At 45.6% G+C, this 19314-nt stretch overlaps 2 protein-coding genes across 4 annotated transcripts in view; one reads left to right on the forward strand and one right to left on the reverse strand.

The window, feature by feature from the left end:
- The window catches only part of LOC115146444 (serine/threonine-protein phosphatase 2A 56 kDa regulatory subunit gamma isoform-like), a 52573-nt gene extending 50716 nt beyond the window's left edge, over positions 1–1857 (reverse strand). For both annotated transcript variants that reach the window (XM_029688517.2, XM_029688518.2), the window contains exon 1: positions 1740–1857. In XM_029688517.2, coding sequence (XP_029544377.1) covers positions 1740–1766 — 27 coding nt within the window. In that variant the 5' untranslated portion in view covers positions 1767–1857. The remainder of the gene's footprint in view (positions 1–1739) is intronic.
- Positions 1858–2609: 752 nt separating this feature from the next.
- dync1h1 (dynein, cytoplasmic 1, heavy chain 1) overlaps positions 2610–19314 on the forward strand; it is a 49688-nt gene continuing 32983 nt past the window's right edge. For both annotated transcript variants that reach the window (XM_029688515.2, XM_029688516.2), the window contains exons 1-22: positions 2610–2949; positions 9524–9611; positions 10107–10280; positions 10402–10657; positions 10932–11118; positions 11359–11630; positions 12161–12388; positions 12631–13707; positions 13859–14038; positions 14361–14510; positions 14629–14775; positions 15009–15149; positions 15422–15598; positions 15727–15837; positions 16023–16142; positions 16525–16764; positions 16921–17076; positions 17337–17450; positions 17562–17672; positions 17915–18124; positions 18324–18470; positions 18751–18917. In XM_029688515.2, the coding sequence (XP_029544375.1) occupies positions 2697–2949; positions 9524–9611; positions 10107–10280; positions 10402–10657; positions 10932–11118; positions 11359–11630; positions 12161–12388; positions 12631–13707; positions 13859–14038; positions 14361–14510; positions 14629–14775; positions 15009–15149; positions 15422–15598; positions 15727–15837; positions 16023–16142; positions 16525–16764; positions 16921–17076; positions 17337–17450; positions 17562–17672; positions 17915–18124; positions 18324–18470; positions 18751–18917 (4706 nt within the window). In that variant the 5' untranslated portion in view covers positions 2610–2696. The remainder of the gene's footprint in view (positions 2950–9523; positions 9612–10106; positions 10281–10401; positions 10658–10931; positions 11119–11358; positions 11631–12160; positions 12389–12630; positions 13708–13858; positions 14039–14360; positions 14511–14628; positions 14776–15008; positions 15150–15421; positions 15599–15726; positions 15838–16022; positions 16143–16524; positions 16765–16920; positions 17077–17336; positions 17451–17561; positions 17673–17914; positions 18125–18323; positions 18471–18750; positions 18918–19314) is intronic.

Raw genomic sequence — 19314 nt, forward strand, 5'->3', positions numbered from 1 at the left:
ACATAAGATTCAACAACTGAGACATAAACTGAACATATTCCACAGACATGTGTCCCTGAACAAAGGGGGGGTCAAAATCAAAAGTAACAGTCAGTATCTGGTGTGGCCACCAGCCGCACTAAGTACTGCAGTGCATCTCCTCCTCATGGACTGCACCAGATTTGCCAGTTCTTGCTGCGAGATGTTACCGCACCCTTCCGCCAAGGCACCTGCAAGTTCCCGGACATTTCTGTGGGGAATGGCCCTAGCCCTCACCCTCCGACCCAACAGGTCCCAGACGTGCTCAATGGGATTGAGATCCGGGCTTTTCGCTGGCCATGGCAGAACACTGACATTCCTGTCTTGCCGGAAATCACGCACAGAACGAGGGAGGATGTCTTCCCTGTAGCGCACAGCATTGATATTGCCTGCAATGACAACAAGTTAAGTCGGATGATGCTGTGACACACTGCCCCAGACCATGACGGACCCTCCACCTCCAAATCGATCTCAATCCAGAGTCCAGGCTTCCGTGTAACGCTCATTCCTTCGACGATAAACACAAATCCGACCATCACCCCTGGTGAGACAAAACGTGAGTGGAACCGATGTGAAATGGCTAGCTTGTTAGCGGTGTGCGCGCTAATAGTGTTTCACTCGGTGATGTCCCTAGCTCTGAGACCAGAAGTTGTTGTTCCCCTTGCTCTGTGGCTTTTGTGGCACGATGCTTCATGGGTGTCAGTTGTTGATGTGTGCAGAGGGTTCCTGGGTCGAGCCCGGGGAGGGGAGGAAGCTAAACTGTTACATTGATGCTGTTGACCCGGATCACTGGTTGCTGCGGAAAAGGAGGAGGTCAAAAGGGGGGTGAGTATAACCGATGTGAAATGGCTAGCTAGTTAGCGGTGGTGTGCGTGCGCTAATAGCGTTTCAATCGGGTGATGTCACTCGCTCTGAGACCTGAAGTAGTTGCTCCCCTTGCTCTGCGAGGGCAGTGGGTTTTGTGTAACGATGCTTCGTGGGAGGCAGTTGTTGATATGTGCAGAAGGTCCCTGGTTCAAGCCCAGGTAGGGGTAAGGAGAGGGACGGAAGCTATACTGTTACACTTGCAGCATGCCTAAGACACGTTCACGCAGATGAGCAGGGACCCTGGGCATCTTTCTTTTGGTGTTTTTAAGAGTCATTAGAAAGGCCTCTTTAGTGTCCTACGTTTTCATAACTGACCTTAAATTGCCTACTGTCTATAAGCTGTTAGTGTCTTAACGACCGTTCCACAGGTGCATGTTCATTAATTGTTTATGGTTCATTGAACAAGCATGGGAAACAGAGTTTAAACCTTTTACAATAAATATCTGTGAAGTTATTTGGATTTTTAAGAATTATATTTGAAAGACAGGGTCCTGAAAAAGGGACGTTAATTTTTTTCTGAGTTTATTAGCTCCTTTTCCACCACTGACAACCAGTGAAGAACACACCATTGTAAATACAACCCATATTTATATGTATTTATTTTCCCTTTTGTACTTTAACTATTTCCACATCGTTACAACATGACATTTAAATGTCTATACTGTTCATTTGTGATTGTTTATTTAACTTTAGTTTGTTATCTATTTCACTTGCTTTGGCAATATGTTTCCCATGCTAATAAAGATCCCTTTGAATTGAATTGAGAGAGACTCATTCAATAACCAATAAGACTATTTCACCTATGCATCCTAACAGTTGTTATTCAATCATATCTTTACATCTAGCCTACTCACCTTATATTTTTTCCCTTTATTCGGCATTTTTAGGCGAGGAGTCGGAGCCCCCCCGTCCTTCTGAAAACTCCGTTCGCTCCCTCAATGCCTCTGATCCCTCCGTGTGACAAAAGTAGCCCACACCTCTGTTTTCGTCCATAGAGGTTTGAGTCGTTGACTTCGGTCATGTGACTTTAAAATCCATCCACACAGCTCTCCACTTCATTTACCGTCACTGCCTATGGTTACTGCACTGTCATAATCCTTAACGACCTTGTGCCAACTCAATAGGGGTGTCAGACAGACTGTGATAGGCTATAATATCAAGCTAGTCCGTACTAAATTTGTAACATGCCATAAAACGACAGGGATTTCAGTTTATTCACATCAAAATATATTAATAGAAGGTAAGAGAAAGGACATTTGATTTAGTAGGTGCCTAGATAAATATAAACCTGTCTAAAAGAGTTTAATTGAAATGTTTTCCGTGACTGACACATTCTTGAATAGCAATACCGCCCCCTAGTGGTACAATTAGCTTGTAAATGCTCTTTCTGAACCCGCATTTGCTCAAAGATTGTTTTATCACAGAGACATATGAATTTTCGCGAAAATCTGATTGTTTCTTGTTCCAAATATACCACAAAGGTTTGGCAATAATGTAGTTTAGGTTACTATTAGTTTTCAGGCAGTAAAACAATATGAGTTTATCAGCCAACTCCCATTTCCCCCCTTCAGACAAAAGTTTAGACCGGTCTGAATTGCATTGTGGGTAGCGTAGTAGTTTTATGGGACATTTCCATCGACTTAAAGCGTCAAATTCGTCAATCCGGTACTACAAATACCAGCACGCACTGCATGAATACATCTGAAGGGTAAGCGAATGTACCGCCGCATTGACACGTTACCAGTTGATGTGGTTTCACCAGACATTTCTTTGTTCAGTCTACGACCGACTGTTGGTCGTTATTTCGGAAAATGTCGGACGGTGGCGGGGGCGACGATAGCTCCGGGACCATGGAGGTGTCTACTGCCGTACAAACGGTTGCTGATGCCGCGGTGCTGCAGAAGCATATTCGTAAACTTGTCCCTCTGCTCCTGGAAGATGGCGGCGATGCTCCGGCCTCCTTGGAAACCGCCCTAGAAGAGAAGAGCTCCATAGAGCAAATGAGGAAGTTTCTTTCGGACCCCCAAATTCACACCATTCTGGTTGAGAGAAGCACACTCAAAGGTCAGTCTGATTCAACTACGGTAGTTAGTTTAACTAGCTAGTTAGTTTAAGAAATTTCTAGCTAATTGTTTAAAAAATATATAAAAAATTGCTAGCTAATAGACTGCACCTTCGTAGGCTACATCTTAACGTTATCTATCTAACCAGTCAAATGAAATGTACTCATGCTGCTGCAGCATCCGTCAGAGGATTCCTCTCACCCAAACATTTACTCGCGGTTTACGTAGCTAAGTTAAAATGTCAGAGGTGCAATCTTATAGAAAATACAAGGCAGTATTGACTGCCAAACGCAGATAACGTTAACAGTGGATGCGCGGTTCAATGAACGACTCCGTTGTTCTATAGTTTTGCCCTCAGCTATAGGATCATGTGAAAATCAGGCTCCTGTTAGTCCTAGACCACTGTGCCAGATATAAATGCCATTTCAGTCACACACGCACGTCTATATTCCTTTTATCATCTAGGCGTGGCACACTTAACTAAGGAAATTAGATAACTATATGATCAGCACAGATATCTGGCTACAGTGATGAGGAGTAGAAATGTCTCCATTCGAGTGATGGACTTTGTTTTCTGTAGGCTTGGTTGGGATGCACAGACAGAAAGTGAATATTTGTATGAATGCTGCAATGCAGATTTTTATCTCTAGCAGCAGTGAGTGACCTCACATTGCAGGGAGGGGAGCACAAAAGATTTGAGTCATCTCTGAAAGCAGTGTCATGCGCTCAGTAGAGTTGGGTGATTTTACGAATGTATCATCTATCGACTAGGTTTGACAGCCATCGTCGATAGATGACGCTTCGTAAAATTGCCCATCCACGATGGCTGTCAAACCTAGTCGATAGGCAATTTTCAAACCTAGTCGATAGGCAATTTTACGAATGCGTCATCTATCGACTACGTTTGACAGCCATCGTCGATGGGCAATTTTACGAATGCGTCTAGGGTTGACGGCCATCGTCGATAGGCAATTTTACGAATGCGTCATCTATCGACTACGTTTGACAGCCATCGTCGATGGTGAAAACATCGCGATGTCATCAACATATTTGAACTTGACTGCACCTCCGAAGTCTGGCAGAGCACCACATGTGTGTTTTAGTTAGACTATTAACATAATGCAAGAGAACCGTGACTTAACTAGTTAAATAGAATAAATATATTGTAAAGAGAGCAGAGATATCAGCGCCTGACATGCCCCCCCCCAATGTCGGATGATCATGGGCCTTTTCAATTTAGTTGTCTTGGTTATTGTTTTAGAATCTTAATTTCTCCTTAATCACCATTCGATTTGAATCTGACTTGTTGGCCTAGGCATAGTCAACTCTTTCATGATCAACCATTAAATTAATATATTTGCCTAACGGATTTCCATTTTAGTTATTTGCCAATAGCCGCCTAAATAAGTAACAATAGTAGTAATGAGAGGGGGAACAAACAATTGCAATATGGACTAATCAAATTGGAAGTTTAAACAAACTTTATATGTTTCTGCTTTACTTGACCAGAGTGTATGCAAAATAAATAGTGCAGTCAGAAAATTCCAAACCAAACGCAAACCAAACGGCAAATAATAGGCATACCCTTAGTCCATATAGACCTCATCAGAAGGAATTTGCCTCAGGACCACGCCAATAAATTGGGGGGACATTCTTTCCCAATGACCCAATTGTCAACATTTTTGTTTTGTAATGTTTTTTTATTTGTATTTTTATACAGAAATTGCAAAGCATGCTAAAAATCTGCTGTGTTCAATGTACATGTAACCAGGTAAAAACAAATCAACCTTCAGTTCACAATGCTCCCATGTAATGAAAAATACCTTGCGAGAAGAACCCTGTGCTGTGGCTTCAGGTTATTAGGTGTGGGCGAATAGGGGAGATGTGAGGACCCAGCGTCAAAGTAGGCTTAACGTAGCTATGTGTATGGAAAACATTTCACCACCGGTAACAGGTTGACAAAACTGCTCGTGTCGCAAAAATAAATTCAGAAATCTATGTTATTCTATTATTGCACCCACACTGCTCGCGCGTGCCAACGAGCGTCTGTTTTGCCAAGGGCTAAAAATAGAAATCAGTTATATTTCTGACGCAGATTGCGCTGCAAGTCTTGCCTCTCCCATCTACTCATTGGTTAATAAAAGCAGGTACGTGCCATTTCCTCATTGGTTATACCCACATGGGTGACTGAAAGACGAACGAGGTCAGTGGCGATAATGCACCTAATTTATGAAAGTTGCCAATCCCAATATAAAGTCAAGAGAAGAAAAGTCCTGGAAGGAAGAGATGACTAGAAACAATTTGGTTGACCATTTTAAGTGTGGATTAATTGGAGGAGTAGAGGACCTTGTGCATTTCAGGTAAAATAACAGCTCAATGTTTATATCCCAGGACAAATTAGCTAGCGCCAGCAAGCTAGCTAAATAGGACAAATTAGCTAGCAAGTGCAAGCTAACTAGCTAAATTGCCATATGTTTAATGCTTTTCGACCTGTCCCCAAATTAATATAATTGGTTCAGAGTGTTTTGATATTTTAACCTGCGTGTTGTGATCACGTTTGGTGTGGGAGGACAAAATAAATGTATTCACAATGGCGCACGTGCGCAGCCTGTTTGGGTTCCGTGTAAGGCTGTATCACAACCGGCCGTGATTCGTTGGCGCACAATTTTGCCCCACGTCGCCCGGGGTTGGCTGTCATTGTACATAAGAATTTGTTATTAACCTTTTCTAGGGCAGGCGTTCTGCTAGCGGAACCCCTCCACAACATTCCGCTGCAAAGGCAGCATGAGAAATTCAAACCCTTTTTTAAAAATTGTTTTTATGTAACTTTCACACATGAACAAGTCCAATACAGCAAATGAAAGATAAACATCTTGTTAATCTACCCATCGTGTCCGATTTCAAAAATGCTTTACAGCTAAAGCACAACACATGATTATGTTAGGTCATAGCCAAGTCTTAAAAACACACAGCCATTTTTCCAGCCAAAGATAGGAGTCACAAAAAGCAGAAATATAGATAAAATTAATTACTAACCTTTGATCTTCATCAGATGACACTCATAGGACATCATTTTACACAATACATGTATGTTTTGTTCGATAATGTGCATATTTATATCCAAAAATCTGTTTACATTGGCACGTTACGTGCAGTAATGTTTTGATTCCAAAACATCCGGTGATTTTGCAGAAGTAATCATGATAAACCATGATAAAAGATAGACTTCTCCTTAATGCAACCGCTGTGTCAGATTTCAAAAAAACTTTACGGAAAAAGCATAATCTGAGAACGGCGCTCAGAGCCCAAAACAGCCAGAGGAATATCTGCCATTTTGGAGTCAAGAGAAGCTGGAAGTAACACCATAAATATTCACTTACCTTTGCTCTTCATCAGAAGGCACTCCCAGGAATCCCAGTTCGATGACAAATGACTGATTTGTTCCATCATTTATGTCCAAATAGCCACTTGTTGTTAGCGTGTTCAGCCCAGTAATCCATCTTCATGAGGCGCAGGCACTTCGTCCAGACAAACTCGAAAAGTTCCGATGTATGGAATCCATCTTTAGGATGTTTTTAACATAAAACATCAATGTTCCAACAGGAGAATTCCTGTCTGAAGAAAAGCACTGGAAAGAGAGGTAACTGTCGGGCGCGCGCGTCATGAGACCAAGGCACTCTGCCAGACCACTGACTCAGAGGTCTCATGAGCCCCTCCTTTATTGTTGAATCCTCATTCAAGTTTCTAAAGACATTTGACATCTAGTGGAAGCCGTAGGAAGTGCAACCTCATCCATATCTCAATGTGTATTCGGGAGGCCAAGCTTTGAAAAACTACAAACCTCAGATGTCCCACTTCCTGGTTGGATTTTTCTCAGGTTTTCGCCTGCCGTATGAGTTCTGTTATACTCACAGACATCATTCAAACATTTTTAGAAACTTCAGTGTTTTCTATCCAATACTAATAATGATATGCATATATTAGCATCTGGGACAGAGTAGGAGGCAGTTCACTCTGGGCACTCACATGGCTGCCCAGCAGTGTGATGAAAAGGGTTTTTCATACTTAAAAAAAAAAATTAAAGTAGTGAGAACACTCGGGAGCAGGAAATGTTGAAAATTGATCTTTAGAAATGCTGTACATTCCTTAAATGCTGTTTTGTTAACTAAAACAAGCAGACAACAACAAAATTGCATTTGAAAAAGGTCAAGTTTTTTGCTGTGAGCCAATGGGGTAACCACGATAACCACATGTTGTTTTCCCCCTCGGGTGGGCGGGGCTGTGACGTTCTATCTCATACCGACTGGGCCTATAGGCTACTGTCAATCAATAAAAGTTGCAGTAGGCTAAGAGTTATATATATATATATGGAAGCTCTGTTTATATATATAAATGGAAGAGGTGGATGGATGGGGGAATTTGGGGTTGTTGGTACTGTCTTTCTGTTATCATATCTGATACATGCATACAGTGGGGAGAAGTATTTGAAACACTGCTGATTTTGCAGGTTTTCCTAAATACAAAGAATGTAGAGGTCTGTCATTTTTATCATAGGTAGTACACTTCAACTGTGAGAGACGGAATCTAAAACAAAAATCCAGAAAATCACGTATGATTTTTAAGTAATTATTTTGCATTTTATTGCATGACATAAGCATTTGATCGCCTACCAACCAGTAAGAATTCCGGCTCTCACAGACCTGTTAGTTTTTCTTTAAGAAGCCCTCCTGTTCTCCACTCATTACCTGTTAACTGCACCTGTTTGAACTCACTACCTGTATAAAAGACACCTGTCCACACACTCAATCAGACTCCAACCTCTCCACAATGGCCAAGACCAGAGAGCTGTGTAAGGACATCAGGGATAAAATTGTAGCTCTGCACAAGGCTGGGATGAGCTACAGGACAGTAGGCAAGCAGCTTGGTGGAAAGGCAACAACTGTTGGCACAATTATTAGAAAATGGAGGAAGTTCAAGATGACGGTCAATTACCCTCGGTCTGGGGCTCCATGCAAGATCTCACCTCGTGGGGCATCAATGATCATGAGGAAGGTGAGGGATCAGGCCAGAACTACACGGCAGGACCTGGTCAATGACCTGAAGAGAGCTGGGACCACAGTCTCAAAGAAAACCATTAGTAACACACTGCCGTCATGGATTAAAATCCTGCAGCGCACGCAAGGTCCCCCTGTTCAAGCCAGCGCATGTCCAGGCCCGTCTGAAGTTTGCCAATGACCATCTGGATGATCCAGAGGAGGAATGGGAGAAGGTCATGTGGTCTGAGACAAAAATAGATCTTTTTGGTCTAAACTCCACTCGCTGTATTTGGAGGAAGAAGAAGGATGAGTACAACCCCAAGAATACCATCCCAACCGTGAAGCATGGAGGTGGAAACATCATTCTTTGGGGATGCTTTTCTGCAAAGGAGACAGGACGACTGCACCGTATTGAGGGGAGGATGGATGGGGCCATGTATCGCGAGATCTTGGCCAACAACCCCTCCCTCAGTAAGAGCATTGAAGATGGGTCGTGGCTGGGTCTTCCAGCATGACAACGACCCGACACACACAACCAGGGCAACTAAGGAGTGGCTCCGTAAGAAGCATCTCAAGTTCCTGGAGTGGCCTAGCCAGTCTCCAGACCTGAACCCAATAGAAAATCTTTGGAGGGAGCTGAAAGTCTGTATTGCCCAGCGACAGCCCCGAAACCTGATGGTTCTGGAGAAGGTCTGTATGGAGGAGTGGGCCAAAATCCCTGCTGCAGTGTGTGCAAACCTGGTCAAGAACTACAGGAAACGTATGATCTCTGTAATTGCAAACAAAGGTTTCTGTACCCAATATTAAGTTCTGCTTTTCTGATGTATCAAATACTGATGTATCAAATACTTGTGTCATGCAATATGACACATGCTTGGCACACCTGTATTTCGGGAGTCTCTCCCATTTTTCACTGCACATCCTTTCAAGCTTTGTCAGGTTGGATGGGGAGCGTCACTGCACAGCTATTTTCAGGCCTCTCCAGAGATGTTCGATTGTGTTAAAGACCGGCCTCTGGCGGGGCCACTCAAAGACTTGCCACGAAGCTACTCCTGCTTTCTCTTTGCTGTGTGCGTAGGGTCGTTGTTCTGTTGGAAGGTGATCAAGGATCTCTTTGTACTTTGCCCCGTTAAACCTTTCTATTGCTGCTGACTAGTCTCCCTGTCGCTAAAAAACATTCCCTAAGCATGCTGCCACAACCCTGCTTCACCATAGAGCTGGTGCCAGGTTTCCTCCGGACGTGACGCTTGGCATTCAGGCCAAATGGCTCAATCTTGGTTTCATCAGACCAGAGAAGCTTGTTTCTCGTGGTCTGAGAGTCCTTTAGGTGCCTTTTTCGCGAACTCCCATGCGGGCTGTCATGTGCTCTTTGCTGAGGAGTGGCTCCTGTTTGGCTACTCAACCATAATGGACTGATTGGTAGAGTGCTTCTGCAAGGTTACATATTGTTCTTTAGGTAATGTAGGCTGAATCCATACACCCTTTTTTTTAATGCTTCTGTGCTTTCACTGACTGGTATTCTTGTTTTTCTCTCCTCAGAGGATGTTGGGGATGAAGGAGAGGAAGAGAAGGAGTGCATCTCTTACAACATCAACATTGACATCCACTATGGGCTTAAGTCCAACAGGCAAGAACTTTTATGATACAGGAAGTAAATGGCAGTATCAGGGAGAATTACGCAACAACTGAGTGTGAAGTGAGAACCTAATTTCCCCCCCCCCCTTCCAGTTGTTGGAAATCTATCATATTGAAGGAGAGTGAAGCGTGCACATGCGCTCTGTGAGTGCGTTGTCTTGCAGGCTGCAATATCTTTGGTTCACCCAGCCGCTCGTGGCAATGTCATGTCTCTGAGTCTGTTTTAAGCCCTGAGTCATCCTTGACCGCAAGATCATCAAGTGATATCCATTTTGAGATCGTGATGGCACATGATTTCCATTTTTAGACGGGCCTAGGGATAGTTAGACTGATTATTTTACCAGTTAGATAGGCCTGCCCTACATGTTACCTTTCTGTATCAAACTGTGGTGAAACAGTTCCTAACATTGCATAATACTACATCAACTAGCCTATATCCCTGTTTATTCATATGTGGATTATGACATTTTACAACTTTGTTTTTCAGCCTGGCTTTCATCAAGAGGACTGGAGTGATTGACGCTGACAAGCCCATATCGACCCAGGTGCGCGTGTTGACTCTGAGTGAGGATTCTCCCTACGAGACCCTGCACTCTTTCATCAGCAATGCTGTTGCTCCCTTCTTCAAGTCCTACATCCGTGAATCTGGCAAGGCAGACAGGTAAACCAGGAACTAAGTGGACCATCATGATAGTTTTGTAAAACTGTTCTTTGTTTTCATATTTTGCGCATCTCGTTTATACCCAGTGGGTTAATAATGGCTCCATTTTGTCCTGGTCCAGGGATGGCGACAAGATGGCTCCCTCTGTGGAGAAGAAGATTGCAGAGCTGGAGATGGGCCTGCTTCACCTGCAGCAGAACATCGAAATCCCAGAGATCAGCCTTATCATCCACCCCATCATCCTCAACATCGCCAAGGCGTGCTACGAACGTGGTGAGAAGCCCAAGGTCACTGACTTTGGCGACAAGGTGGAGGACCCCACCTTCCTCAACCAGCTGCAGTCGGGGGTGAACCGTTGGATCCGGGAAATCCAGAAGGTGAGGGTAGAAACAATGACTTGTCTGAGAAATTGGGTGCCAGGTAGTGTTCAGTAGCAGGCCATCCAAGCAAAACATTTTACAAAGAAAAATAAAGTTTATATTGAACACGTGAAGTTAGTATCTCCCCCGCTTCACTCCATTTTGAAATGCTTGCCACCGACTGAACATGACCATGGCTTGCTGGTTGCATTTGGCATCTCTTACTGTGGTTTTTGTGTTCTCCGGCTAGTCTGAATTGGTTGTTTTTTGAATACTCTCCTCTTCCTGTCAGGTGACCAAGCTGGACCGTGACCCGGCCTCTGGGACGGCCCTGCAGGAGATCAGTTTCTGGCTGAACCTGGAGCGCGCCCTGAACCGCATCCAGGAGAAGAGGGAGAGCCCCGAAGTGCTGCTCACTCTGGACATCCTAAAGCACGGCAAGCGCTTCCACGCCACCGTCAGCTTTGACACTGACACCGGTGAGTTTTGTTTGATGGAATAAGCCCCAATACCTCTGAATTGGATATTACAAGGAACCTTTTCCTTTTATTTATTTGTTTGTTTGAGGACTTGTCACTCAAACCTCCGGTCAATATACATTTTCCACTTTGTGATTGACATCACTACTTTAGAACCATGGAGATCCTATTGTATTCTAATTCTATGTTTAGAACGTGCCATAATTTTATTAGACTTAACGACTTGAATATGTTTCCCAGGTCTGAAGCAGGCAGTAGAGACTGTCAACGACTACAACCCCCTGATGAAGGACTTCCCCTTGAACGACCTACTGTCAGCCACTGAGCTGGATAAGATCCGCCAGGCGCTGGTGGCCATCTTCACCCACCTGAGGAAGATCCGTAACACCAAGTACCCCATTCAGCGAGCCCTGCGGCTGGTGGAGGCCATCTCCCGAGACCTCAGCTCCCAGCTCCTCAAAGTGCTGGGCACCAGGAAGCTCATGCACGTGGCCTATGAGGAGTTTGAAAAGGTGAGTCTACAGTGGCAGCTGCGACAAGTACTCCATAGAGTTGGTTGTTTGGCAAGAAAACCGAGACGTGTGCAACTATGGGGTAAAACGGACAGAGTTGGCTTAGAATTGTTGACAACATGTAAGCTATATTTCGTCTCCCAATGTTTTTTGAAAACATGAATACATTTGCACATTGACCACTTGTCTTTCAAATACATTGTTAGTAGTTGGTTGGCTAGCTAGCAAGCAAATTTTAGCCATATTAGCATTGACATGACATCAGTCAAAACAAGACATGGTACCAATAACAAGATTAAATGAGCTACTTACGATTCCCCACACTGCAGTTTCTTGTCGTTCTTGCTAGCAATCTGGCCATCCAGATTCACAACAACACACTGACTTATGCCCCATGGATGGGTGCATATGGTTTTTCTGTCGTTGTCAACAAACCCATCTATACATTCCTATACTCTTCTATATTGTTGTATTGACATGACTTAGTTGATAGTAGCATTTAGTTGATACTTATTTCTATCCCATTGTAGGTGATGGTAGCGTGCTTTGAGGTCTTCCAGACCTGGGAGGATGAATATGAGAAGCTCCAGGTCTTGCTGAGAGACATCGTGAAGAGGAAGAGGGAGGAAAACCTGAAGATGGTGTGGCGCCTGAGCCCAGCCCACCGCAAGCTCCAGGCCCGCCTCGACCACATGAGGCGCTTCCGCAGGCAGCACGAGCAGCTGAGGGCCGTCATCGTTCGTGTACTCAGGCCTCAGGTAAGAAAGAGAGACTTGTCAATGGTTAGTGCCCCCGAGGATTGGTATTATGGGCCCAGATTAAGTTTATATCTGGATTAACCACTTTTGATGGAGATTTCTCTATTGAGCATACACCCCCCTCCACCACCACAATGCACAATGACTTGCAGTTTTGGTCAAGAGTTGCCCTTGCTGGTTTCTAAGTGGTAATATCATACATCATTACTAAAAGGTTTTATTTCTCTCTATGCCTTGTCAAGGTGTCTGCGGTGCCCCAGCACGCCCCAGGTGAGGCGGTGGAGCCCACTGAGATGAAGGTGGCGGAGGTGCTGTTCGACGCTGCTGACGCCAACGCTATTGAGGAGGTGAACCTGGCCTATGAGAACGTTAAGGAGGTTGACGGCTTGGATGTGTCCAAGGAGGGCATGGAGGCCTGGGAGGCGGCAATGAAGCGTTACGACGAGCGCATTGACCGCGTGGAGACCCGCATCACCGCCCGCCTCCGTGACCAGCTGGGAACGGCCAAGAATGCCAACGAGATGTTCCGTATCTTCTCACGTTTCAACGCGCTGTTCGTGCGCCCCCACATCCGCGGCGCCATCCGCGAGTACCAGACGCAGCTCATCCAGCGCGTCAAAGATGACATTGAGTCACTGCACGACAAGTTCAAGGTGCAGTACCCACAGAGCCAATCATGCAAGATGAGCCACGTTCGTGACCTGCCACCTGTGTCGGGCTCCATCATCTGGGCCAAGCAGATCGACCGGCAGCTGACCGCCTACATGAAGCGTGTGGAAGACGTGCTGGGCAAAGGCTGGGAGAACCACGTGGAGGGCCTCAAGTTGAAGCAGGATGGCGACAGCTTCCGCGCCAAGCTCAACACCCAGGAGATCTTTGACGATTGGGCACGCAAGGTGCAGCAGCGCAACCTGGGCGTGTCGGGCCGCATCTTCACCATTGAGACCAGCCGGGCCCGCGGTCGCACAGGAAACATGCTGAAGCTCAAGGTCAACTTCTTGCCCGAGATCATCACGCTGTCTAAGGAGGTGCGCAACCTCAAGTGGCTGAGCTTCCGTGTGCCGCTTGCCATCGTCAACAAGGCACACCAGGCCAACCAGCTCTATCCATTCGCCATCTCCCTGATCGAGAGCGTGCGCACATACGAGCGCACCTGTGAGAAGGTGGAGGAGCGCATCTCCATCTCGCTGCTGGTGGCTGGCCTCAAGAAGGAAGTGCAGGCTCTGGTCACGGAGGGCATTGCCCTGGTCTGGGAGTCCTACAAACTGGACCCCTACGTCCAGCGCCTGGCCGAGACCGTCTTCAACTTCCAGGAGAAGGTCAGTACTTTTTGTAACCATAAGGTTGGCTCTCACCTGGCAATTTTTATTTTAACTGTGCAGTTGCAAGACTTGTATTCCGCACTTGAAGATCGTATGTTCGGATTCTGCCCTGAATGAATGTATGATATTCATGTATTTTGTTTTCCAGGTGGACGACCTCCTGCTCATCGAGGAGAAGATCGACCTTGAAGTGCGCTCTCTCGAGACCTGCATGTACGAACACAAGACCTTCACAGAGATCCTCAACCGCGTGCAGAAAGCTGTGGATGACCTCAACCTGCACTCCTATTCTAACTTACCCATCTGGGTCAACAAGCTGGACATTGAGGTCTGTGCAAAACCCTTACAACACTCTCCAGTGTACTTTCTGTGTTGTTATGAGGCTCTTACCCTGTGTCCTACTGGTCACATTCCTGAGGAAATTCCTATTCCTATTTAAAACTGCACTTCCCCCTGAGTACTCCATTTACAAGTTGGCACTCTTTTTCATGGTCCTTCGAGCTGGATAGTTGTCCTGGAACATGACCAGTAGGGGCCACTAATACCAGCACATATTATGTTGCTGTTGGTCCCTATTCTGGTAGAAAAATAAGAAAAAAGTGGTTTATTGAATCAACATTCATTACAAATGTTATTTTCCCTTTGTGTAGATTGAAAGGATCCTCGGGGTGCGTCTGCAGGCTGGGCTCAGGGCCTGGACCCAGGTTCTCCGGGGTCAGATGGAGGACAAGGCTGATGTGGACATGGACACAGAGGCCCCTCAAGTCAGCCACAAGCCTGGCGGAGAGCCCAAGATCAAGGTAAGGGTCCAAGACTGCAGTAGGAGGATTGATTTGATAAGAATATAACTAAGAAAATGTTTTCCCAAAGGCACAAATTGCAGTTTATGAAACTTTTTTTTTTTTCTACTTGTGAAAGAACGTTGTGCATGAGCTGAGGATCACCAACCAAGTGATCTACCTAAACCCGCCCATTGAAGACTGTCGCTACAAGCTCTACCAGGAGATGTTTGCCTGGAAGATGGTCATCCTCTCTCTGCCAAGGATCCAGAGCCAGAGATACCAGGTCTGGAGGCCATGCAGAGCACTTTTATATATTCAATTCATTGCCATCACCTAGCTAACTGCTTTAGCAAGTTAGTATTGAATTCATTGCTATCACCTAGCTAGCTTCTTTAGCAAGTTAGTATTGAATTCAGTGATATCATCAAGCTAGCCTCTCTTGCATGCTGGGTACAAGTACATGGGATGTTTTGGTATAGGTTGCTATAGTTGATGTATTGGTGTCCTGGCCACTAGGTGGGCGTCCACTATGAGCTGTCTGAGGAGGAGAAGTTCTACAGGAATGCACTGACAAGAATGCCAGATGGCCCAGCTGCCCTGGAGGAGGCTTACAACTCGGTCAAGGACAACGTCAACGAGGTGGAGCAGTACGTCAAGGTATGTAATCAATCGTGTTGATTTATTGGTGTCCTTAACATTTCTCTATATGTGTCAGATTTAGCCAGCTAGCTATTTGAAACACCCAGAAATTATACTGGATCTTTTTTCTCAATTGTCTTTTTTTGTGTCCTTGTTTCCTCCCCTTGTACCTTGTCCTCCAATGTCTTTTTGAGCACAAGAAGCAAATAATGATTATTGAGATTAATCCCAAGATGGAGTTCACTTCAGCTATTGGTTCTGTCACTCACCCATGTGTCTCTGTTGTGTAGGTGTGGCTGCAGTACCAATGCCTGTGGGACATGCAGGCAGAGAACATCTACAACCGCCTGGGGGAGGATCTGACCAAGTGGCAGGCCCTGTTGGTCCAGATCCGCAAAGCCAGGGGGACCTTCGACAACGCTGAGACCAAGAAGGAGTTTGGGCCTGTGGTCATTGACTATGGCAAGGTAAAGAGACTGACAATTCAGCAATAGAGTAGAGCAATTTCTGTTCTGTTCAGTTGTGCGCTGGTGAGATGCATTGTTGCCTAGAAATGTGGTGATGCGGATTGGTTATATACTTTGTTCAACTCCAGGTCCAGTCCAAGGTGAACCTGAAGTATGACTCCTGGCACAAAGAGGTTCTCAGCAGGTTTGGCCAGATGCTGGGCAACAACATGCAGGACTTCCACTCCCAGATCTCCAAGGTAAGCCCCCTCTCTGCCATGAGAAACTGGTTTCATTGTAGTCACTGGCAATATGTTCCATTGTCATAACTAGCATAAAACTTAGAATGCATGCCCAATAAGTGGCATGTTAGTGTGGCTGTTGGAGCAGACTATTTGTCTCTATCTGATTTCAACTCCCCTGTCCTTCATCTGTCCTACCACAGTCCCGCCAAGAGCTGGAGCAGCACTCAGTGGACACCGCCAGCACTTCGGACGCTGTGACCTTCATCACATATGTCCAGACGCTCAAACGCAAGATCAAGCAGTTTGAGAAGAACGTGGATGTAAGTACCGTCGAAATGATTTTCATACGATCCTCACAAGCTGTGACCTCCAATCGTTGTCATGGGTGAGAACTCGTACACAAGCACACGCACAGTCAATACTGCTGTTCGATTATATACTATTGATTCCACTACCCACGTTCTAATTTGAAATACTTTCCATTACTATTACGCATCTCCCTCTTCTATTACTTCTAATACTTGTAATGTTTTTAATTGAAAGTATTGATTAATGTACTGCGTTGTTGATGGCGCTAGCACAAGTATTTCACTGCCCTTTGTTTTACCCTGCTGTTAACTGTATGTGATGAGTACATTTGATTTGATTTTTTTATATGAAAAGATGGATGGATTTTTAAAATCCTGACTTCTTTCTTCGCAGCTTTTCCGCAACGGTCAGCGGCTTCTCGAGAAGCAGCGTTTCCAGTTCCCGCCATCGTGGCTGTACATCGACAACATCGAGGGCGAGTGGGGTGCCTTCAGCGACATCATGAAGCGCAAGGACACGGCCATCCAGCAGCAAGTGGCCAACTTGCAGATGAAGATCGTCCAGGAAGACAAAGCCGTGGAGGGTCGCACCATCGATCTCCTTGCGGACTGGGAGAAGACCAAACCGGTGGCTGTAAGAGAGAATTATTTAAGATACATTTTTGTTTGAAAGATTGATGTGTAAAGGATGGTTTTGTTTAATTTGATCTTTGCATAAATCTTTCATATGAGTTTTGCACTTGGAATTTTGGTGAGGGTATAAGCTGATCTTAGATCTGTTGTTCCATAGGGGGCCCTGCGTCCAGAGGAAGCCCTCCAGTCTCTCACCATCTACGAGGGAAAGTTTGGCCGGTTGAAGGATGATCGGGATAAGTGTTCCCGAGCCAAAGAGGCCTTGGAGCTGACCGACACTGGCCTGCTGAGCGGCAGCGAAGAGAGAGTTCAGGTATGATTGTCACACCTCTGTCTTTTTAAACTAGAGGTGTTATCTTTTAAGCACTATGCTATCTGCAGCCAGCCGCTACTGCATTTTGGACTGTTCATTTGTCCGTGCAAGAGCAACTCGGCATATGACATCGTTGTTCCCCTTGCCTCATTGTGCCTGGAGTCTTGGTATATCTGTCGATACAAACATGTCACTTCCCAGTAAGATGTCCTCATGCTCCTCTGTGGTGCTAAAGTTAGATCTGTTTCTATGTGCTGTAGGTGGCTCTGGAGGAGCTGCAGGACCTGAAGGGGGTGTGGTCAGAGCTGTCCAAGGTGTGGGAGCAGATTGACCAGGCCAAGGAGCAGCCCTGGGTCTCTGTTCAACCACGCAAGGTAAGATTAATTTGTCTTTGTGTTCAAGGACAGTGGACCATGTCTGTTTTGGACCCGTCTATTGGGCCAAGTCTGTTAGTGTAATGTGTATCTGTATTTCCGATTTTGTAGCTGCGTCAGAGTTTAGACGGCCTGCTAAATGAGCTGAAGAACTTCCCAGCTCGACTGAGGCAGTATGCGTCCTACGAGCACGTCCAGAGGCTTCTCAAGAGTTACATGAAGGTAAGACCCTGTATTTCCCTCGGTACTAGTCGAAACTAGACATTGCATTGTTGCAATTGAAAAGTAGTTACTTGAGACAAAAGATTGAACCATGTCTGGTTGACATTCCTCTTGGATGGGAAAAGCTTGGACAAAAACTTTGTACTTGTTAATGTTGAATTACATCCTGATCACGTCTACAATATACCTGAATCAAGTTTCCTATCCTAACACTAAACGGTCCTTTTTGTCTCGTCACTCAGATCAACATGCTGGTGATCGAGCTGAAGTCGGAGGCCCTGAAGGACCGCCACTGGAAGCAGTTGATGAAGCGTCTGCACGTGAACTGGGTGCTGTCGGAGCTGACTCTGGGTCAGATCTGGGACGTGGACCTGCAGAGGAACGAGATGGTGGTGAGAGACGTGCTGCTGGTGGCCCAGGGAGAGATGGCCCTGGAGGAGTTCCTCAAACAGGTAACCACAACATTCCACTTAAACAAATCTTTGTTCCCTGCAGCGCAATTACAAAAAGGATAAAGGATTTAAAATCTGGGTAGTCAAGTATGTCCATAGACACTGCAATATTAGTGCACCTTTCGACCAATTGGTGATCAAGTCATGTCTATGACAGTAAGTGGCGATATTGATGTGTTTTTCCATTGGTCCGGGACAGATTCGTGAGGTCTGGAACGCGTATGAGCTGGACCTGATCAACTACCAGAACAAGTGCCGTCTGATCCGCGGCTGGGACGACCTCTTCAACAAGGTCAAGGAGCACATCAACAGCGTGTCAGCCATGAAGCTGTCACCTTACTACAAGGTCGGTGGACGTTTAAATTCAAATGGGTTCTTGCCAGAGATGTACTCTTGATCTTATGGTCTTTACATCATATAAATGCAGTCTTGGTCTCGTGATGGGATCTGGTTTCTTAAGAGGTTGGGCCTGGATCTCAAGGGATCTGGACTGGTCTTGGTCTGGATCTCGAGTTCCTGTCTTGACTCGGTCTCTGGTTCTTGTCGGATAGTATTAGAACACACGGTTTACATGGTACGGTCCTAGACTCCATGAGGCTTTAATGGTTCCTTCTGTGTGCCATCAGGTGTTTGAGGAAGATGCTATGAGCTGGGAGGACAAGCTGAACCGGATCATGGCCTTGTTTGACGTGTGGATCGATGTCCAGCGCCGCTGGGTCTACCTGGAAGGCATCTTCACTGGCAGTGCTGACATCAAACACCTGCTGCCTGTGGAGACCCAGAGGTTCTCGAGGTAAGATCCGTAGTTCTTCTCCTCCGATACATTTTGTGACTGAATCAAGGAAATATTTGAGGTTCCCCCTTGTCACCTAAGATTGGGAGTAGGCCAAAGAACCTTGTCTGTGGTAAGGAGGACTTGGTAAAGATCTTGGTAAGCTTTTAGGGGAAAGGGGATACCTAGTCAGTTCAGCTGAAATGTGTCTTCTGCGTTTAACCCAATCCCTCTGAATCAGAGTTGCGGCGGAGCTGCTTTAATTGACATCCACTTCATCGGCAAATGCGCTTTGCTCTGGGGCCGAACAACAGATTTTTACTTTGTCAGCTCAGGGATTCGATCCAGCATCCTTTCGGTTACTGGCCCAATGCTCCTACCCGCCAGGCTACCTGCCACCCCAAGATAACATTGCTCA

The sequence above is a fragment of the Oncorhynchus nerka genome, linkage group LG18 (genome assembly GCF_034236695.1).
Source record: "Oncorhynchus nerka isolate Pitt River linkage group LG18, Oner_Uvic_2.0, whole genome shotgun sequence".
Classification (NCBI taxonomy): domain Eukaryota; kingdom Metazoa; phylum Chordata; class Actinopteri; order Salmoniformes; family Salmonidae; genus Oncorhynchus; species Oncorhynchus nerka.